We start from the raw sequence: 23077 nt of genomic DNA on the forward strand, positions 1-23077 counted from the left end.
TTAAAATCTAATAGGAACGTCAATATGAAATATATAAATAAAATATGTGGTGTAACGGAACGGTTTTTGCACCTATAAAGAGAGGTATCAGGTTCAAATCTCATCTAATTATTTTTTTCCTCCCAATTTTGATTGTTTGATATATCAAGAAAATTAACAAATATATATATGAATTAATGAATAATTAAAGAATTAGAATGATTTTAAAAATATTAGAATAATCATGGATAAATCAATCTCAGATTTAAGATATTTGACAAATAATATAAAATATTGAAGATTCATATGTCGGTATTTAGCATTCATTGTACAAAAAAGATGTAAATCAAGTGGATCCTTTGATGATCTTAAAAGATTTTGTTTGAGAGTATTTGAGATATGATACAATAGATTTCATTGAGAACATCAGTGTAAAAGTAAGATAGGGATAGAAAATATAATGGTTAATACAATATTATTATATTAAAAAAATGAAGTTCAGAAATTTGAAAGAAAATAGTATTTTATGCAAATAAGTAGTTCAAAATTTGTCATTCCGGGAGACATGCATTGGCAATGTCTCCCAGAATGACACATTGCGACCGACAAGAGTGCATAACACACTCTTGTCGGTCAAAGTTTCCAATTATAATTCTATTATAACAAAAGTTTATAATTACCCGAAGACTCCATAATTAATTACTATATAAAATGACCAAAAATTTTATAAACTGTACCCAACATGCTTTAATAAACTTTTTTTTTCATTATATCTTTCTTTTATCATTCCTCTATCATCGTTACAGATCAATAAATAACGCATCTTCATTCTTAAATACTATTATAATTCATATACATTTTTGTTATATTTTCTCTCATTTCATAGTTTATTTAATTCTTTCTCATATATAATCTTCAGATATATTGAGCCTCAACACTCATCCATTAAAACAATATATTTTCCTTTAATCTCATATTATTCATTAACAATCTTTCCTATTCTTATTTCTAGTTAATATTCCAATATATATATCAATAATTTATCCTCAACCACACATTCAAATACATTCAATTCAAGAAATTCATATTAATATTTTTTCCCTACTCATTATCATATAATATTTAGTCTCACATCGCCATTAAATCAGTTTTCTAATATCATGTCATATTGGTAACATCACATATATCTCTTAGAATATTACTTCAACTCATATTTTTTTATTGATTATATTTAGTTAGTTCTGCATTCTATTACTATAGATGTTCGATAAATATATCAATAGTTAAAATCAAAATATATGCCAAACTTTGAATCTATTGAAAATTACATTTCGATATCTTTTTTCAAGCTTAATTTTATGTATTATCTTAAAATACATTTATCAACATTATGGATATTTTGAATTCAAAATATGACGCAGCATTACACAACTAATATTGAGATTCACAATTCATTTTCATGATTCTTTCATATATACATCAATAACTTAGTGTACCCATATAGATACACGAAAATAAATTAAATTTTGCATTTTTGATTCTCAGCTTAACTTCTATAAATGCCACCAAAACATTTAATTTCTACCAAGAAATAATATATTAGTAATTAAGCATTTATTACCAATGTTACTCACATCATATTAATTCTTATTCCTAATTTTTTAAATAAATGACTGGAATCATAAATCCTATGTACCCATATCAACATGTTAAAATTTCAAAGTCTGAAACTTAGTAATCACTGTGTTTCATGAAATCAGATAATCTCTAAGATTTCTTAAATCTTGTATCATACTGGCCAATTATGATTCATAATGATTCTTCATCATGTCAGCATTCTAATTGTAGCTTTATTATGCCAATTGGCATAAATTAAGAGCGCTTTTAGGTGATATTTTAGATACCTGGGTATGTACTTCCTACCATACTCTATCATTTTAGGTAAATTTTCGAACTATGTTTTGGTTGCTATTATCTATTATTCACAATCTTATTATCGTTCAAAATTAAAAAAAACGCTGATCACAATCAAACTTGCAACCTTTACCGATCCATTTTTACCAGAAAACCAATTGAACTATGAGATATTGACATGCTCTCAATTTATTATTAATATAAGATGTTTAATTGTGTCCCCTGTTTTCTTTAAACCTTAATTACTATATTTGCTATATATTGATACTTTTAATACCACACATAGAAGTTATTTGAAATTCTTTTAACTATTTAATTTCATAATATTTTCCTACCGATTAAATTAGGAATCATACCATTTTCAACGATCATACCCCTTTTAAATATGCATATCTCATAATATGTATATATTACATATCATTAAGCTATATGTTAACCTTTTAAATCAATTTTTAATATGATATCTCAACTCAATCTCAAAATTGAACATTTATTCCCAATCATGAATATTCAATATCTCACCTTCAGTTGTCGTTATTTACAATAAATATAATAATTTGAAAAAATCATCGTTCAATTTTTTGATTCAAAAAATCATCATTTTTATTTTATTATTTTATCAGATATTTAATGTAAATTATAATTCTTATTATAATTTTATAAATCAGTATTTTTCGAATTTATTCAAATTACGAAAAGAAAAATATACAAATCCAGCTCGAGCATAATGCTGATATGCATTCGCATGTATTTACCGTTTAAACTTTTCTCTACTTCCTCTGAATATGAAGAAAAACTCAAAAAGGTAAAATTCATTTTAAGGTTATTTTGGTTGGACACCCTCTAAAATAATAAACAAGTTTATTCTGATTTTACAAAAAGGAAATCGAATGGATGCTAAAACAATGGAAATATCTATGGCTGCTTATAACGCAATCGCCGTTTTAATCGACGATACCAACCATCAGCTTAAGACCTTTATTCAACAGTCTCAATTAACGTCGGAAGAGCTGAAATGGTTTCAAGAAGATTTATGGATTGAACAACCCGGCGCAAAAATTCTAAAGATGATCCAAGCAAGCAGCAATTTGCCACTTAAGGAGGGATACCACGCCTTTCTATTGGCACTCGCAACAAAATTAAGTCAACTACAAGGAAATTCAGAAACTACTATCAGTGATCAATTCATTCTCATTACTTTAGCATCCGTTGGAGCCATTTTCCCTCCAGTTGTCAATGATGAAAAAATTCCTACTGTTTTATCGAATATTATGTCAAATCCAATATTAACCCATCCACAAATGTCAGAAAAGCTATTACGTGCCTTTGGAAATATTGTAGAGCATGCAGAACTTGCAGGCATCAACATCTTTCCAACTTATTTAAAGGGTTTGAAGCCAAAATTAACTGTTGAAGCATTTTTCGAAAGACTGCAATATATCGTGACATCACCAGAGTCCTTAGTTTCCTTCATCGAATCACTACCTCAAATCCGAACAAGATTTGCCCAAGAAGAGCTTCAGTCATTTTATACAAATTTATACAAGTTATTCAAATGGTTCTCATTCAAACATGCAGCAGAGCACAGGTGCGCTATTCAGATATGTAATTCCGATCTATTGATGAATTTTATCAGCGGAATTCTTCAATTTGACAAAGGAAGCTATATCGATTATCCATTGATCGCATTTCTTATTCCATTCGCCATGAAAAAGGTTTTAGACCCAAATTCGCAAGAACAAAAGGATATTAATCAATTTTTACATGTTATAACAAAAAAGAAGCCGAAACAGTCAGTTGTCGAATACATCTACCAAGCAATAATTCAGCTCATGTTTTTCACTCATACTTACCCAGGACCTGTCTCTGAATACTTCAAAAACCAAATTAAAGCTACAGAACAAAACATCTACACACTTTTATCAGGAAAAAGAGATCCACAACTACAAAGCATATTACCGCAATTCGCAAGCTTCGAAACAACAGATGCAAATTGCAGTAATTGGACATTAGCTAGAGAATGCATGAAATCAAGAGCACAAGGTATAGATTTCGTCCATTTAATGTTTAAATCATATCCGATGCCTTACGACCTCGCCAGTCTTCCAAAGAAAGTTTTGCATTTTATTACCAGGGAATTGATCAAATGCGAAGATGAAAGAGCTGTAGACATGGTCGTTTGCAAGCAAAGATTCGAGACATCAATGCAAATCTCGAAAACAGAGATCTCATTAGAACAATTATTCCCATCTCCACCGATGGAGATCTTTATTAGGGAATTACTCAACTTAAATCACTTCATACAGTTCATTGAGAACTCACTCAAGAAGATGGTTTCGCTCCAAGCTCCACCAAATTTGTATTTATTGCTTAGAAATTTATTTTTACCGTACGATGTATGGAATTTCTTGAAGGATGCGGACGCACAATCCATTATACCAACACTTGATAACATGTACGTCACATTCTACAACACATTCTTAGAAATGTATAAGAAATCTCTGTATAACACCACACAAGTGGCCTCAATCTTCTTACAGTCGGTAATATGGCTCTCGTTCATCATCAAAGATCGCAAAGAACAAGCTTGGAAAACAGCTGTTCCGATTATTGCTGCAATATGCTTCGACAGCCTTTTGATTATCGAGATGTTTGGTCTTGTATCGCATTCTATCATTGACAAGATACGTCTTGCCATTAAGAATCTTACAGATTCTTTCGGAGTTCCTTGTCCTCAGCTTCCTACAAAGGAATTCAACGAAATCCTTCTATGGCTTCCATTCACACAGGTCAAGATACAGCCAATCCACGGTCTGAAAGTATCCTTGAAGTACGGAACCCTCAATAATATCTTTATTTCAAGAGTTTTCGAGATGATAAAAATTGACGGTGCTATCATCGACTCGTTCAAAAATATCAGACCCGAAGCAATTAATATGGTTGAAGACAGATTAATAGAAACAACCGAAAAAATGATATTATCAAGATATTTTAATGAAGTGAAGTTCACTTTAGGCCTAATTAAGGTTGCCATGAACCTAGTTAAGGCAGAGAAGTTCTCCGATGTCTCAAAGAGAAGGCACATCACAGCAAACATCCTTAGAATCATGATTTGCGCTGATTACGGTACAGATGATGTAAATCTTGTCAAAACAGCAATGCTTTACATCCAAACCGTATACACAGGTGAAGAATCATCACAAGATGATACAGTATTGATCTTATTACTCGAATTTATCTTCAAATACTGTAATACAACATGTAAATTAGTCGGAAACGTCAAACTCGCCGTCCAAGCGCTCGGAGCCATTTGCGAGTCTGTTTCTTTCCTCAATATCCTCAACGAGGAACACAACACAGCAGCAAATATCGAGAAGAACGCAAAGAAAACTGTTTTCTCTGTTTTGAGTACTTTACTTTTTGTAAACTCATTTTTCAAAGACGCGATTACTGCAAAAGATGGAACGAGTGTTAACGATGCCATCATTGAAACGATCAGGAAACTATTGCAGAAGAACTTCGAGATCGCATTCGACATATGTTTCCAGTTAATTAGTGAAACAACAAACGAATTCAAACAATTAATCATTTTAGCAATCACAGAAGAGTTCGATCCACAGAGATTCGGATACGGTATGCTCGTTACAAAGCTTGACTACGGAAATTACGCAATGTCTGTCAATAGAATTAATGTCACATTTAATTCTATGGTCTACAGCAATACGCGATCATACAAAGCTGCTCTACAGTTCCTTTCCTACTTCAATTTGCACATGGAGTACTTCAAATACGTCATGAACCCTAATAGAAATCATGATTACGACTGGGAGCTGTTTCTCCAAGCATTCTTCGACTTCTGCTTCACGGAAGAGAATCTCAAGCAGATTTACACCTACTACAAGCAGAACAATCCACAGCAAATGATAAGATATATCGCTCAGAACCCAACCATTGTCCGTACATACGAAATCCTCCGGGAAACCTTCTCCAAGTGCTTCACGGACAACTTCCTCCGCAAGTTCCTCAACGAGCCGAACTCCTACAACGCTTCAGTTGAAAAAGGTGACTCTCAGCCATGTGGTCAGTTCACTCAGGACATAAAGACGAGTTCCTATCTCGACCAAGTCATGTCCGAGTCAATGCGTATCATGGGCGAGTACAACCACCAGACACTTGACTTCAATGAAGCGTACAACAACTTTTTGGAGTATTGCCACACGAATTCAAGTTTCGACACGTTACATGTCTATGGCGAGAACATCAATCATCAGCAAGTTGTTATGATGAGAGATGCCAATGTCATGGTATTCATAGGAAGCAACAAAGGAATTCCACAGCTCGTTGTTTATCTCGATCGAATCAAGAATTCCTGGAAATCTGCAGAAAACATGCTTCACTATGTACAAATGCATCTAATAACAATCACTGATTGCGAAGTATTAGTTGATTGTTCACTATCAAGTATAGATGTAAATGTCGGCCGATCAATGGTTTCAGGATTGAAACTGTTGAGTTCAAAAGTTCGTCAGATTTATTTATTGAATGTTTCTGAAGAAGTTTTGAGTCTTTTAGATGTTGCTTGTCCTCCTGACGGCGTGAAGTTGTTTACACTTGTTAATTACGATGAAGCAATCAAGCAATTCCCGAATGCGAAGATTCCTATCACACACAACATCGGATTGAATTCTCCAGGCAGTTTCTGCTTCAAACACTTCGACAATGGAATGACAGTCACTGTTTCTCAGACAGGAGTTACATTGACAAAGAACAGACTGTTTTTCAGAAAGGAAGTTCAATCAAACACTTATCTGAGTTTGGCAGAAAATTCAGACAAAACTGATGAAAAAGAGAAAAGAGCATCGAATACAATTTACGAGTTTTGGATGAAACACGCGAAGAAGACTCGTACGATGCCATTTGACATGAACTTTTGTTTTGCTGAGTTACTTGTTGCTTTAAGTGACAAGAATCCAAGAACAAGAACAGAAATATATGCTGTTATTACGAAAGTTATTGGAAAACATAATTCAGTTGCGAAATATGATTTTACCAATAATATTTTGAGTATTCCTGCTACATCTATCTCTGATGTTTCCTTCTTCCCTCATTTCATTGATAGATTACTTTCAACAGCTCCTGAGAAATTGAACGAATTCCATTTCGTCATCAAGTTTTGTGTTGACAAATTACAACAAAACCAATTGTCACAAGTTGCCTTGACATTAAACAAATATCCTTTGTTGGCTGTTCCTGTTCTTCATGCTGCAACACGTCCTGAAGTAATGATATCAATGGCCGAATGTCTTCTCGAATTAAACAACACGAGACTCGCTTGTATTTTAACAAACAGAGTCACTGTTCCTCATTTAATCAAAGCTTCTCGTTGGCATTCTTTCGGATATTCAGAGAGTTTGGCCAAAATATTAAATGAGTTGTTGCTTTACGACAAAGACATTGACACTCCAAACAACATTCTTTGTTTTGCTGCAATGCATTCCATTGAATCATCAAAGGAATCTTTCGAAGTTTTCGCGAGATTGACATGTGTTGCTCATTTATTGTATTTTGAAAAGAATTTGCAAATTCCTTTACATTGTAATCCAGATTTTCTTGCAAATGCTTTAAGTGTTGTAACAGATTCAACACCATTCATGGACATCAAATCGATATTTAACTATTTCTGCAGATCAATAATTGAACCTCCATCAGCAGAAATATTTGTAAATGTCATGAATTTGTTGACAGAACCAAAGAATGATCCTTTCTTCCTCGAATACGCTTTGGCAACTTTGGAAAGAGTTATCGATGCTGTTCCAAAGAGAAGACCACATCTTTTCATTCTGGCTGTTTTGGCAAGTAGAAATGAATCAGAAGCTGTAAGAGTAAGAGCGATATCGTTGTTAAATACTTTGTTAAGTACTAGAACTGTTCTTGATGAAGCAGTAACTTTCGTGGAAAGAAGTGATATTTCTAGATTGGTAATGAATGAAGTCAAAATGACTGAAAAACCAAAGGATGGAATACTGTTAATTGTGAACGCAATGTTTAAGTGTTTCGCAGAAATAACGAATGTTAAAGTTGTAAATGAATTCGTGAAAAAGGTGTTGACAACACAAAGAGCGTTTAATTTAAGCGCTTTCATGTTACATCAATTATCTTTCACACAGGAAGCTGTTGATCCGCCTCCTGACCCTGAGTTCTGTCCATTCTTGATACAATGCCTCCAGGAACAGAGATGCAGAGGCCAGATACCAAGAATCTGTAGATGTTTGTGCGATATAAGAAAGAAATTCGGAAAGGAAACAGAATCATTCTGCTCTAAAGTGACTGAAATCGCAATTGGTTTGTTAGAGAATGAAATCAAACCTTCAAGTTTCGGAGCGTTAGGAACTTTGTTGGGAACTTTCAGCTCAGGATTCATGGCACCGCCAATGATTGCAAAGGCTACAACAATGGCAACAATATCAATTAATGGAGCTGAAAAGAGTGCATGCTCAATTGCACCAATTGCTGGAATTATTCTTCGTATTAATGTTTAAAAAAAATATTTATTTATTAAAAAAAAGTATTTTTTTTGTTATATATATTTTTGTAGCATTTGAAATTTTTCATATGTTTTATACGATGAATATAGATTCCCTGTCGTTGAAAAATAATTAAGAAATTTGATTTGGATATAGAGAATGCAGAAAAAACGTAACTATAATTTTCAATGAATTCGGAGACAATGTCTATATATTTCAACTTTGTCATTGAAATATTGCTCAAAATTTATTATGCATTTCATGATAATAGATCAATTTTGATAAGATTATTCAGTCAAAAGTAGTAATTTAGAGATTTTTCAAATGAAATATTGAAAGCAAAGTATTTATTAAGAATATGTTGTGAAATGATGAAAAATTTTGAGTGAAAACTATCAAAATTAAGTCTTAAAAAATACATTTTTAGAAATGGTTTTTGATTCTTAATGATTTTATGTTTTAGCAACAGACAATCACTATATATATCATCTAGCTGCGCTACGCGCCGAAACTGAAGGAAAATAATAATTTAATTCTTATAGACTAGAGAACATAGCGAAATTGAACATCATTTGCTCTTTTCTCTTCAATTTTATTGGAGAGAACCTCACTGTTTCAGGATAAATCGTACCATAGAAGAGAAGTTTTGCTAAAGTAGTAGCCTTTTTCGTATCATGGCTTATTGGGGCTGACATATTTTCCATTTGGTCAACATTATCCCCAATATCTTTAAGCATTAATCTTGAGTAGTTTCTAAGCGGGGTTGTAACATTGTAGGAATACGCCCATATTTCTCCCTTGGGTGTGTTAATTGTTTCAAAGTCGCCTGGCTTAACAACTCGTCTATCTATTATTTTCCAAGAACTAGCTTCTTCTCCGTATAAAACATAATCAACCATGAATCTTCTTTGCTTTGCATAATAAATAGTATAGTGACGTAGAGTTACTTTAGATGTCAAAAAATCTAATGTAATCCATGAATCAGTATCATTTGCTCCAGTAACAAATCGGGAATCAAAAAATTGCATGGGATGCTGAACAATACAATCAACAGTTTTACGTGATGACTGTGAATTATCGTATGATGAAGAATTTTTGACTATAATAAAACCATCCCTAGTTAAGTTAGTTGAATTATGAAGTTGTCTCATGGCTTCGAAAAGGTCTGAATAGTTACTGATGCTAACAAAATCAACTGTTGTTGCATTAAACTTCTTGGCGGAATACGCGAATACAAAAAGATAGGTTATTAGTTCCAACATTTAACCTATTTTAAAATTTGTGAAAGAATTTTTTCAATCCTTAGAAAAGTTAATACGAAATTGAAATATTTACAAATTATTAAATGATGACAAGCATGAAAACATATAAACAATTTTTTTGTAAAATTTTTGATATTTAAAAACCGTTTGAACTCGATTTTGGTTATTTTAACGTTGATTCTAAAATGATTTTATATCAAATATCGCATTTATTGTACTTGCTTAAAATGAATAAATTATGTATGATCGGAAAAAATAGCAATTCAAAATTTTTGATTAAGTTTAAAACGTTTTATGAATTCAATATAATTTTATCGAAAACAAAAATGAATTGAAAGAATTAAGGTTCATGGTTTCAAAATTTGCTACAAAAACAATTTTTTATGAGTCACAAAAGTCATTTCAAATTTATCCTTTCAATTATTTTCCAATAAAAATACACATTTCAAAGTAGACTAACATCATTCTTTCGCATTGGATAATTTTATTTCAAAACGAATAAAGTTCACAGAAAAAGTGGCATTATAAAAACTTTACACATTGTTAAGGGTCTTCAATTTTTGAGTGCTTTAAAACCGCCAAAAAGGCACTTTTTAGAATATTAATGGGCCAAAAATTATTTTTAATTTCTTTAGTTACTAGCCAGAATCAATATAGAGTTCATATGCAAAAAGTGAAACTAGACCAAAAATTCCAGAATCAATATAGAGTATTTCTTCTATTCATTAATATAAGGTTGGGTTGAAAAATGGGGCATCAAAAAAACTCGTACATGCCTCAAAAATTGAGAGGAATGACAGATTTTCAACGATAGGTTGTGTAAAGTGAACGATGGGTTTTGTAAAGTGAATGATAGGATGACAGATTTTTGACGATAGGATTGAGAAAGTCTATTGAAAAGTATTCAATTTTTGAGGCATGTACGAGTTTTTTTTTAATGTACGAGTTTTCAACCCGACCTTAAATTTGATGAGAATAATAACTTTCAAATTTGGAATAAAAATTAGTATTTTCTTTTTACATCATTACGTATTTTATCATATGCTAATGTAATTGGCTTTGAAATATAAATAATATATCATTTTAGTCAACTCTCATGCTATTTTACTTTAGACAAGTTTAGTTGCCAGCAATATATGCTTGAATTAAGCAGGACTATTATGAACATACCTTTCTTTTTGACTTTTAAAAGAAAAGCCATGAGTTAATCATCATGAATACTTTGTACTTAAAGTATGCAGCATCCAACAATTGAAAGATCTTTATTCTGGGTTTAACTAATCACTAAGTCAGACACAACATTTATTGTTGCCTACAGATGAATTACTTCGAAATAAATATCACTTTTTTTTAAATAAAAAATACAAAAAAATTTAATCAAAATATTTTTTCTACAAATCAGCACCGAAGATATCCTCATCATCTTCATCTCTATAACTCTTTATCTTATTTGTCAGCACGGCCTCTTCCAATTCCTTGTACGCGCTGCTGAGTTTCTTCACTCTCAACTCTATCATTTTACAAGTCAAAATTGGTTCATCGTATTCCTCGAGTTCTTCTTGTTCGTTCATCATTCTCGTGAGCCACTCTCTTGTCTGTTTGATGTGTGTTAGAATGGCTTTCTTTTGTGCCTTCGGGACATGCAACTTCTGTTTCTTCCATCGATCTAAAACAGCTTCTTGCATGTCATTCAACAAATAGTCGAGTTCTTGAATTGCTGGGCCTCTTCCTTTCTTCTCTGTTGCTCTGTTGACAATACTACTCATGTATTTTATAACTTTGTTCTTTTGGGCAATCAGTTCCTTTTCATCTTCGAATTCTTTGTTTTCTTCCGACCACTTAATTGTATCGTTAATTTTTTGACGGATTGTGTCCATTTCTAGAGGATTTATGACAGAAAGGAAGACTTTGTCAGACATGTTGTTCTTCAGGGCGAATAGGACAGCATCGAATTCGTTCTTCGCTTCGTTAATTTTGTATAATCTTCTGTCATTTTCTGAAAACTTGGAAAGGATCAGTTTGTAGCCATCCCTGTCTTCCTTGGATATATAATATGGCCTTCTCTGCTCGTTGTAGTCAACTTCGACGATCTGCTGGCTACCGGATTCTGATTTGTGGAAAAGTTGGGCTTTGGAAAGCTGCAAAATACCATTTTGAGTTACACTGAAGATGAATGATAACCTGCCACCATCTTTCATAATTTTAATTGACCACTTTCCGATTATATTTGTACATCCAATCGGAAATCTGTCTCCGTAATAGACAACGATCTCAGGAATGCTTTTGTTGGTATTGTCAAATCTAGCGGTCTTTGTTTTGGCCGTTAGAACGTTATTTTGTATCATCATTTTTGATTCATCTCCGAAACTTACGTTTACAGCCAAGTTATTAAGTGGAGTAAGGGTGATTTCGCTTCTTTGGAGATCTTTAAGTATTGCCCCATACAAGGTGGCCCCGTAAAGTACAGCTTCGTCGTTATTTAAATATTTTGTAATATTTCCAAGGTATTTCTCGAAAATTTCTTGTACCTTGAGGACACGCGATGCTCCACCAAGGAATTCGATGTTATCAAATGTCATATTGACTGATTTTGCCAAATTTTCTAGTTTATCAAAAATTTCTTTGCAAGAATTATAGAATTCTTCCCTTGTATATACAATTTTACGGTTCAAAGCATCGATTGTTTCATTTGCTTTGTCATTTAATGTCAAAGAATGCTTAATTTTCTTTGCATCAAGAAGTAATTTGTAATCTACGGTCGGAAGTTGATATTTCTGCTGTATATCTTTAGCAATTAGAACATCGAAGTCTATACCACCAATTGTATCATCCCAAGTGAAAAATAGTTCTTCAACTTTTGGTTGAGGACGAGGATTGACTCCACGCCTGTTTTCATATGTTGCTGAGAATTTATATCCGGAAATTGTAATTTTTGAGACTCCAAAATCAATGAAAGCAACTGATTTCGGTTCTCTTACGAAAAAGCTCAATTTTTCATGAGCATACGTATAAGCAGCTACTGTCTTTGCATCTATTATTCTTAGAACATTAAGATTCACGATTTCAGCAGCTTCAATAACTTTCATTTTCTGAACTTCAGTGAAAAATGGAGGAACTGCAATAACAACATTAGAATAGTCATCTTTTCCGAACTGAACTTCTGCGTTTTTAATAATACGCTCGAAAAGCATTGCCAAAGGTATTAATGGATCGATTCCGTTTATTGTTCCATTTTTCATATTTATTCCATACATTCTTCTGTCTAGATGTGCATTAATTTCATCATCTTCTGTTTTTCCAAGGATTTCTGTAAATCCTCTGAAAACAGCAGATTGATTTTTCATTAAAATTGCATTTGCTGAGTATCCGATTCTACGATCAATATCTTTAATGTTTTCTAGTTCTATTGACTTGTTTGTATCGAATGCAACTAAAGCGTCTGTTAATCTTTTCGATTGTTCATTTAAAATCACTTCAACAATCTTCTTTCTGAAGATTCCGGCCTTTATAGTCTCAGATCCAATGTCAATACCTATAACAGCCGATCTACTTAGTGTAATTAATAGTAGAGAAAGCATTTTCTGAAAATAATTTTTTTTTGAATGAGTTAATTTGGTCAAAATGATAAAGTTCTCTTGATAAAAAATATTCCATTAACGATTCATATGAATACTGTATTCAATAACATAATTGAGAAGAAATCATCATTTGACTTCACAAAATGAGTTTATCCAGCGGAGATGGAAGCAGTGCTCCTTTATGGAGTTCTGACATCTCCGTTGGAAAACTCTATAACAGGTTAAGGGCTGGGCGTAATGATGAGCGGATTCAAGTGGAATGTCACAAAGAATTGATTTTGATTTACGCTGAAAAGCTCGGTTGTCCGAAAATAATCAATTCCCTTCAAGTCCTCTTTGCTGGGAGGTTGAAATCTTATCTTACAGATGCAGAAATAAATAATATTTTCGAAATATTAAATTCAAATATCGATAAAAATGATTCAAAAGAAATATATACTTATATCAAATTATTGCAGGCTCAATTTCAAATGTTTGCATTTAATGATCCAGTCAATGCTCAAAAAAATTGCGAAGAAATTCAAGATTTTTTTCAAACGCCATCATTTCGTACAGATAAGACATCAAGAGATATGTTCAACATATACAACACGTTAAAGCTAGCCTTTGCTGATTTATCAAATGACGAAAACGATATAGAAAAATTTACGAAACTTTTGTTGCCAAATGGGGCATTTTTTTACACTGACCGTATTAAGCTTGCGTTTAATTACGGCACTGCCCTATACTTTTACCACAAAAGACGTTTCAAAAAGACAAATCAAATTCTTTACGAATTATTAATACACTCTCAAACAAAAACCCCACGAGACTATAGAATTATGTTATTATATGTAATTACATGTCTTCTTACAGAAAAATTGATCGATCAAACGCTCATTGATAGTCATTCTAATATTTCAATACTCCTATCGTCAAATTTTGATAAGAATCTTGCCGCCTCTCAAATTTCGGAAAGTGACACTGATCTCCGTATCGGACTTGAACTCCTTGAACAATTGAATGAGCACAGATCTCAATACAGCGCCATAGAAAAAGCTCTGATGCCGTATTATCGCGTCAGAATCAGTTATGTTGCTAAGGAAACTGGCTTTTCCGAAGAAATAATCAAAAATTACATAAAAAATACAGATTTATACGCTATCCATGGCGATATTATTATCAGAAAGCCAAAACCAATTGTAGATTTGTCTACAGAAAGAGAACTCCTGAAATCAACTGAAAAATCTTTTGCTCAAAGATCTCATCATTTCAAAATCAGATTTAGCGATTCAACTGATTGAAATATTAGACATTTCTTCAGTTTTTCGTAAGTTTGAACTTGATTTTATCAGAATTAATATATTTATGAAATATCCTTTTGAATTCGATATGTTGTTGTAGAATTACCTCTTAGAAATGCAGAATCATACTATTTTACGTATGATCTAAGAAAATTATAATATTATTTTGTTGTTGTTAATAAATATGTATATTATACTGTCTGACTCTATCCAAAGCAATACCCGGATCTAATTCTATCTAAAATAAACGAAAATTCTATCTTATAATAAAGTTTAGTTTTTTTAAACCATGCTATTATGAAATTTATCATTTATCTGATCACATATTACTTGAAACTGCTTTCTCTTTGAATCCTTTTTAATCATTAATTTATCTTAGGGGAATTTATGAACCCAGGAGCGAAAAGTTGTTGGATTGTGCAATGCTATTGTAGCTCAAACATCTTTTATATCATGGTCGGATAATTTTTTAGACATCTTTTTCTCCTATCCCAATGGAGAATGATATGGCTGAGCTCTTCGAAACTAATTCAAGCGACTCTGACTCTGAACCAGAGTACAAATACATCGATGTAAATGGTTTTCATCTTCGTCAAATGGGGAAACATCATTCATTATGGGGTGAACTCGTTTGGATTACAGGACGCATTGCAAGCAAACATATACTTGCTAAAGACAATGAATTTAATGTCGAAGGCAAAACAGTTGTTGAATTTGGTTCAGGAGTTGGATTATGCGCAGTTTCTGCAGCTGTTAGCGGGGCTAAAAACGTTGTTGCTACTGATTACAATGAACGTGTTATACTTGAAACATTAGAATACAACACAAAAAATTATCCAAATATCAAAGTTGTTGGACACAGTTGGGGTAACGATGTTACACCAGTTCTAGAGGCAAATAATGGAGAAAAATTCGATATTGCAATACTCTGTGACTTAGTTTTTAATCATTCTGGTCACAAACCATTGTTAAAATCTCTTAAAGCATGCCTCAAACCAGATGGTAAGGCGCTTGTAGCTCATAGCCATCATGTTCCCCATTTAGCTCAAAATGATTTAAACTTTTTCCAGTTGGCCGAGGAAAAGTTTGGATTTAAAGTCGAAATCATAGGTATTGAGAAACATCCACCAATGTTCCCTAATGATACAGGCGATATTGAATTAAGAACCCATTGTTATTTGAAATTAATGACATTCAAATAAGCTGATATAACTTTTGTTCATATATCTATTTTGTTATTATTAAACATGATTGTTTGTTTGATCCCAAACATCTAATTTTTTAAAAAATGTTATTGAAGCGTTATATTGAAGAAGTTATGCTTAAAAATAGATAAATGATTATTACATCTAGTAACTAAGTTGATACATGCATAAAAATTAATAAAATATTGTAATTTCAAAAAAATTTTTATCAAATAAGAATAATTATACTAATATACTATGAAAATATAAAACTTTATAAGAAGATAATAAGAATAAACGCAATTAAAACCTATGTTTTATTAAATTATTTGAAATTAAGCGAATGCTACGTATTTTGATTGGATGCCATTAAATATCTAGTTATATGACAATAGATATTGTCATTATATTACAAACAATACTTGCCCCATGTCTTTTGACGAATGTCAAAAAGTACGTTTCAAATTTTTAAAAAATAATGGAGAATGATATGGATGAGCAAATTGTTCTTCTTTTGAAGAACAATATGCAGATGAATTTCACACTTGTGCAATTCTCTGATCTTGCTAACAAAGATCTCTTAGATCTTCTGGAAACCGTTATACATGCAGTTTCTCCGGAGCAACCGGAAAAGATTGGCACAGAAAAAATCGAGGCAACAGTCGATCGTATCTCAGAATTCCTTCGTGTTCTTAAATTCGAGTTCCCATGTCCAGCAGATGAATGGGATCGCAAGTTTAAGGATGTTGACCCAACAATTATTCACCCAGCTCTTCTCTTCTTACTCCACGATATGGACGAGATGAAGAAGCGCGCTTACGTAGCTAAATACATGGAAGGTGACCACGTTCCAGATGAAATCGCCGTAGATACAACAGTCCAAGAAATGATGACCCAGCTTCGTGAACTTCGTGAGCAGTTCGAAGCAACATACAACGAGCACGAAGAGCTCGGAGCTACTTCCGTTGAAGAATTAAAGACAACGAAGACCGACCTCGAAGCAGACAAAGCCAGACTTGCTAACAAGATTAACAGCTTCAAGAGGAAGCTCCAGGGCGTCAAGAACCTCCAAGAACTCCTTGTTTTGACTGGAAAAATCAGAACCGAATCCGAGCGCGAATTGAAGTTAAACGAGCAAATCGACCGTCTTGGAGATGAAAAGAGACTGTTAATGCATCGCCAGCAAGTTTCTTCTGATCGTATTAAAAATATGAAATCACATCTTGAGAAAAACCTTCAAGAAAAGCGCGATGAGCTTGCCCAGTTGAAGAAGGTTACAACAGGCAAGACAGATGACAACAACCTTGCTTTCCTCCAGAAACAAGTCTTCGCTGCAAGTAAAAAACAGGAAGAAAAAGAGAACATGCTTAAGGACATTCAAGCCAAGCGTGCAGAGGCTGAAAAGCGCCTTCAAGAAAAGCAAGCCCAAGGCATCATCGAAATTCCAAACCAGCAACAATTCACGAATTACATCGAATTACTCAAAACTAAGAACCAAAACTACAGACAACTCCAGAATGAGATCAGCGTTTACCGTAAAGAGCTCGCAATCATCATGAGAACAGAAGCTCTCGTAAAAGCTCAGCAGAAATCCGTTCAAGATGAAATTGAACGTATCGAGAAGCAGAAAGGTATCTACGGCTTCCGCGATACTCGTGCTAAGCTTGAACAGTACTCCGCTACAAAGGCAGATATCGATGACAACAAGAAGAAGACTTTAGAAGAAATGTCTCAAATTGTTCAAGAGATTCAGCGCTCTATCAAAGCTCGCCAGGAAGAACTCCGTCCATTCGTTACTGCTCTTCAAGAAAAACGTAAAGAAAAAGCAGAAATCGAAAACAAATATCTCCAAGCTAAACAGCGCAAGGAAAAGGCAGAATTAGAATACGATACAGCATGCAACGAACTTGATGATGAATGCAAGAAGCTTCGTGCTGAAATTTCTACATATCAAAGTAAATTCTTTAACATTCAAGCACTTCTTGGTCAACAACAACGTACAGTTAAACGCCTTACAGATGAACAACGCGCTGTTGAAACAGGAAACCCAATTTCTAGTACTATTAAGACTTATGCTGATTATTTCCAGAAAGAAACACTCGCAATGAAGAAGCGAACAAAGGAACTTAAAGAACAGAAGAAGGCAATCGGTGGACAGAGCCAGGAGAACCAGAAACAGTTAGAAGCATTCCAGAGTCTAAGAAGAATCCTCCAAGTCAAACTACAGTGCCAGAGAAATACACAGGAGCAGAACAAGAAGGACAAAGAGAAAGAATACGACGAAATACACAATGTCAACGAACATATCATCATTACAAATTAATTTGCAGAATAAATATTTTTTTTTTCGAATATTTTGTCAAAATATACTTAATTTATATTTAAGGATATATATACATTTATGCACGTATTATAGCTAAATGCTAAAGCTTTTGTCAAAATGCTAGATATTCATTGAAATTTCTTATTAATAAGCTTAAATTGATATTCTTATACCTAATGAACAACCTATTATTTCAACAATCGATTTTTATAAATCATTCAAGGAGCTCATTTCCATCTAAATTGAAATAAATAAAGAATAATGGTCTTGTAACTGACCCATATCATCAATACTCATGATAGTTTAAAGAACCATAATTCAACCTTTCATCTACATGCTCTCACAAAATCATAGAATAACAATCCAAGGTATACTGTTCTCTATACCATCCAAAGAAAAGTACTCAGTATACTCTGACTAATTATTGAAAGTAGAGAGTATACGACAGGTTTACTCTGACTATTTCAGAGAATTGAGCCTCAGCTTACACCTGTGTTGCACAAAAATGAACACATATAGCCTTAAAAATGCTTTTCTGAGGATTGTCTATCATCTATGGAGCGCCCTTAATCAAAATTGGAAAAATTATAATGGATTTAATACAATTCTTCATGGTCACCTAGAAAATGGACACAAAGTTAGGCTGATGCATACAGACTCATTTGATGAATGTAAAATCTTGTGAACGCACATTAGATTATAAAAAAAAATGTTTAAAATAAAATCAACAAAATGAAAGATAATTACAAAGCCTGAGAAAGAGTTTATCTGTTTTTTAAAAAATCCTCAACAATTTGTTTTAGATTTATAACATCACCCATAGGAACAAAATCTTTAATGTAATAAGATGCTGTATCAATTCCATATGCGGGTAATCCATACATTGCAAAGTTGGGGTAGATTGCTGGATTTTGTTGATATATACAGTCTTTCTTGAAAAACTTCTTCATTTGTCGAACAAGTTTTTTCTCTCTTGTGTTTGATGGAGATCTAAATTCGGAACTCAAGTAGAAAGGACCGTAAGAATATCGAGAGACAAACATTTGTGCATCAGTAATTTGTTTTGTATTTGAAACTACAAAGAGACTTGGGCCATAGAAAAAGAACACACGATCGTTGTATACACCGCGAAATGCAATGACAGGGTAATAGTATTCGTCATTCAATCCTATTTCCTTTTTCTGACTTTTATTTTCAAAATAATAAATGTAATCATAGTTAATTTTTGGTATTGGATCGTATGAATGATCATAATCTTGATACCCCACTTTTCACTTCCAGAATGATCATTTTCCTCATCAAAATTTTGAATTACTTGAATTTCATTTATTTTTTGATATTTGTTAGCAGATTGCTTTATTTTTTTATCATATGTTTGCTTTCTGATGGCTTTGAGTTGCTCATTATTGTTATTTACATGGTAGACACTTGAATTATTATGATACTTCGGAATGATTCTAGGAGGATGTATTCCATTAACGAGAATTGTCTCAGAAAATGAGAGTGTACATTTGGTACCTTCTGGAATATATGTTACATCGTTGTCGTTGAGTAGTTTCTTCTTAAATTCGAAAAATTATGGAAGATCGCAGTTCAAATCTTGAATTTGTGATGACAATGTTTTTGATATTGGATTAAGCAACAGATTTGCAATCTTCAACATCCTCTTTTCGACTATATTAGTTACATTAACTTCTCGGACTATTTCATGTTCGACCCTTGGAGTTATACTATCATTTTCTTCATATGTAAGCTTTAAATATCCTATTTCATTGTTATTGTTAATGAAATAGTAGTCACAACCAACATTAAAGTCAACATTTTCTCCATCACAGCATATTGGTATGATTGGGAATGCATATTTGATTTCAAATCTTTTAAACCAAACACATTTAGGAACAATAACCTTTTTACGCTGCTGTTGTGAAAAAATGATTGGTTTCATCTTGATAGCTTTGGAATTATAATATGAATCTTCTAAATCAGAGATATATTTATATGGGAATGAAATACTATCTGGGGATACTTTGGAGCAAGAGCTGCTCGAACCCATTTAAGGATACCTAGATGACGATATGTAAACCATTTAAAAATCGAAAGTTTGTATCAATTTTTTTGAAAGAAAATTTCGGTTTGAAATTTAATTTTTGAAACATAAATATAATAGGCTATTGAAGCAGGTAATTTCATACTTTTCACGATATTCGAAATAAATTGTTATAATTCGAAAGTGACTTTTTTTGTACCTGCTCTTAAATTTTTATCACTTTTTCGAATACTAATGAGCCAATGATATTGGGAATTAATTTCAACAGTTGTATTAGTGCAGCTATAAAATAAAGTATATACAGATACATCTATATGAATATTAAGCTTTTTCCTTAATTTTAACAAAATAGGGCGAAAAATGAATAAGTAAAGCGGTTCCACATATTTTGTAAAGCTATCAATCTTGGTCAAGAATTCTAAAATAGATCACAATTGATTTCCAATAAGCCCTTAATAAATGAGCAACAGCATTAATAAGTAATCTTAGTACTTTAATATTCACTTATGTAAAGCAATACTAGCAGTATTTTTTTCATGAATGAATCGGCCACTATATAATAATAAGCAAAAAATATAATCTTTTATCTCTATATATAAAATAAATAACTCTATAAAAATAATAAATTATTAAATTAATCTAAATCATCAAGCAAAGCTTCAGCAGCAGCTTCTTCTAATGTCTTCTCCTTCTTTTCTTCCTCTTCCTCCTCTTCTTCTCTTTCTTCTTTGGCCATTCTCTTCTCTTCTCTCTCTTTCCTGTGTTGTTCTTTCGTTTTCTTCTCTGATTTAGGCTTCTTTTCGCCAGAAAGGAGGTTCTTCAGCCTGTTTCTCCATGCTTCGTACTCTTCCTGTGGAATTGGCTCGTCAGGAGACCTAAATTCCATTGTTGTCGGTTTTGGTCCGGAAGATTCAGCAATTTCTTTTGATTCTTTGTCATCTTCGTCATCTACAACTTCAAAGAAATCATCAGACTTCTCTTCTTCATCATCTTCTTCGCCATCGTCTGAGGATTCATTTTCGTTGTCACTTTTTTCTTCTATCACTTTTTTAGTTTGTTTTCTCACTGGGACAGACAAAAGTCCGAAACTTTTAGAGAAATCTTCGAGTTCGTCCAAGATATTTTGGACTACAAAGACTTCGCCGTCTTCATGGTGCTTGACAGATCTAATGTAAGTTGTCACAGCTTTCATCGCGAGATGTTTTACGTCAGAAAACCTCGCACAGATGTCAACTAACCTTGGTCTGATATCTACTAAATTATCGCCAATGATCTGTGCACCTTTCAACTCAATATTCAGCTTCGCAAGCTTTTCAACCATCATCTTCTCGCTTGGAGTCAAGAAAACGATGCTTTTACCCATCTTATGGAATCTGGCAGTTCTACCGGCTCTATGGATATAAGTATCTGTGGAGGATGGGCAGTCCATTTGTACGACCCACGTAATATCGGGGAAATCGAGACCACGAGCGGCCACATCCGTAGTGAAAATGGCGCAGCGCTTTTGGGACTTGAATTCCCTGATAACATCGAATCTCAAATTCGAGTTTTGCTTACCAGTCAAATGGAGAATTGGAAGACCGGGGCGAAGGTGCTTGAAAGCCTCGTAAGCGAAACGAACCATCTTAACTGTCTCCATGAATACGATTATTTTGTCGTTTAAATGCATCTTTAAGAAGGAAAATAAAGTATTCCATTTTTCTGAGAGATTTACTATAGCGTAGAACTGAATAAGGCTCTCTGGCATGACAGTAGAACGTTCTTCTGTAAGATTGACACGTGCTGGATTAGATAAAGATAATTTTGAGATATCTTTAATGGCTTTTGTTGCTGTAGCTGTGAATAACATTGTCTGGCGGGTATCTGGAAGATCGGCGATAACGTGTTTGAGGTCGCGGATGAATTCTTTGTTCATAAGTTTATCTGCTTCATCCAAAACAAGAATTTGTAAATGATCAGCGTTAAATGTAGATGTAGTTTCCATGTGCTCTTTAAGACGACCCATTGTGCATATGATTATGTTAAGTCTGGAAAGACCTTCTTGTTCCATTTCGAAATCCATGCCACCTGTGATTAAGCCGGCACTGATATCTGTATCTTTGATGAGTTTCTTTAGTACATCGAATGTCTGTGCTGCAAGATCTCGTGTTGGAGAAATGATTATTGCACCAATTCCGGACATTTTTGAGAATTTGGCTTTCTTGAGTGATTCAACAATAGGAATGCAGAATGCAAGTGTCTTACCGGAACCTGTTTCTGCTGCACCGATGATATCACGACCACATAAAGTGTATAAAAGTGTCTGTTTCTGAATTGGACTCATTTTTGTAAACTTGCTCTTCTCAAGCGACTTCTTTGTTGATTCGAGTATTGGCAGTGATGAAAATTCGTCAGTCATTCCGGGATCTATGTAGTTATTGTGTGCAATTTGGTTAAGACGTTCATTTATTGAGTCAACTTCATCGTCAAAAGCCTTCCTCTCCTTTTGCTTCTCTTCTTTGACTTGGCTTCTGCTCTTCTGATATTTGTGGAACATTTAGATTTTAAAAAGTGACAAAGATTTTTATGCCCTTCTTCATATCTCATTACGCAGCATATTCTACCGGATAATTCTTGTGCAAATAGATTGACCATAAGCAATGAATTATTTATGTCATTGTTTTATTTCTATTTTAAAAGAATATGATAATAAATTTCTTTTATTTTAAGGATTTTCTAAAATAATTATCAAACAATAGCTATGTCTTTCAAATTTATTCCATAATTTTATATGAGTTATGCTCAGTATCTATACTTTGAAGAATTTTCAATCAAATCTTCACTGATGCTATTGATTTGGAGCACATGAATATGAACTTTGACCTAGACATATATAAGTTAAGCGTTTGAACTAATAGATTCTTGATGATACTGACTTCTATTGCGGATTTTGATTTCAAAATTTTATGAGATTTTATGCTCAATTTTTAGAATTTATTCATAT

At 33.0% G+C, this 23077-nt stretch overlaps 8 protein-coding genes across 8 annotated transcripts; 4 read left to right on the forward strand and 4 right to left on the reverse strand.

Moving 5' to 3' along the window:
- Window positions 1-2773: 2773 nt before the first annotated feature.
- Window positions 2774-8475, forward strand: TVAGG3_0416400 (armadillo (ARM) repeat-containing protein family; the record flags this gene model as incomplete). Its single annotated transcript, XM_001302847.1, has 1 exon — window positions 2784-8432. The coding sequence occupies one exon, from the start codon at window positions 2784-2786 to the stop codon at window positions 8430-8432; it is 5649 nt and encodes a 1882-aa protein (XP_001302848.1).
- Window positions 8476-8813: 338 nt separating this feature from the next.
- TVAGG3_0416410 (uncharacterized protein) lies at window positions 8814-9920 on the reverse strand (the record flags this gene model as incomplete). Its single annotated transcript, XM_001302846.1, has 1 exon — window positions 8954-9679. One exon carries the CDS (start codon window positions 9677-9679, stop codon window positions 8954-8956), a length of 726 nt encoding a protein of 241 aa, XP_001302847.1.
- A 984-nt stretch (window positions 9921-10904) lies between these two features.
- Window positions 10905-13257, reverse strand: TVAGG3_0416420 (ATP binding; the record flags this gene model as incomplete). Its single annotated transcript, XM_001302845.1, has 1 exon — window positions 11071-13257. One exon carries the CDS (start codon window positions 13255-13257, stop codon window positions 11071-11073), a length of 2187 nt encoding a protein of 728 aa, XP_001302846.1.
- Window positions 13258-13400: 143 nt separating this feature from the next.
- Window positions 13401-14540, forward strand: TVAGG3_0416430 (uncharacterized protein; the record flags this gene model as incomplete). The annotated part of the gene is made up of 1 exon (XM_001302844.1): window positions 13401-14540. The coding sequence occupies one exon, from the start codon at window positions 13401-13403 to the stop codon at window positions 14538-14540; it is 1140 nt and encodes a 379-aa protein (XP_001302845.1).
- A 472-nt stretch (window positions 14541-15012) lies between these two features.
- TVAGG3_0416440 (uncharacterized protein) lies at window positions 15013-15806 on the forward strand (the record flags this gene model as incomplete). Its single annotated transcript, XM_001302843.1, has 1 exon — window positions 15035-15742. One exon carries the CDS (start codon window positions 15035-15037, stop codon window positions 15740-15742), a length of 708 nt encoding a protein of 235 aa, XP_001302844.1.
- A 391-nt stretch (window positions 15807-16197) lies between these two features.
- On the forward strand, window positions 16198-18734 carry TVAGG3_0416450 (intraflagellar transport protein 81-like protein family; the record flags this gene model as incomplete). The annotated part of the gene is made up of 1 exon (XM_001302842.1): window positions 16203-18047. The coding sequence occupies one exon, from the start codon at window positions 16203-16205 to the stop codon at window positions 18045-18047; it is 1845 nt and encodes a 614-aa protein (XP_001302843.1).
- An 889-nt stretch (window positions 18735-19623) lies between these two features.
- On the reverse strand, window positions 19624-20100 carry TVAGG3_0416460 (uncharacterized protein; the record flags this gene model as incomplete). Its single annotated transcript, XM_001302841.1, has 1 exon — window positions 19624-20100. The coding sequence occupies one exon, from the start codon at window positions 20098-20100 to the stop codon at window positions 19624-19626; it is 477 nt and encodes a 158-aa protein (XP_001302842.1).
- A 628-nt stretch (window positions 20101-20728) lies between these two features.
- On the reverse strand, window positions 20729-22630 carry TVAGG3_0416470 (box C/D snoRNA binding protein family; the record flags this gene model as incomplete). The annotated part of the gene is made up of 1 exon (XM_001302840.1): window positions 20729-22630. One exon carries the CDS (start codon window positions 22628-22630, stop codon window positions 20729-20731), a length of 1902 nt encoding a protein of 633 aa, XP_001302841.1.
- Between the last annotated feature and the right edge of the window lie 447 nt (window positions 22631-23077).

This window comes from Trichomonas vaginalis, chromosome V (assembly GCF_026262505.1).
Source record: "Trichomonas vaginalis G3 chromosome V, whole genome shotgun sequence".
Taxonomy (NCBI): domain Eukaryota; phylum Parabasalia; order Trichomonadida; family Trichomonadidae; genus Trichomonas; species Trichomonas vaginalis.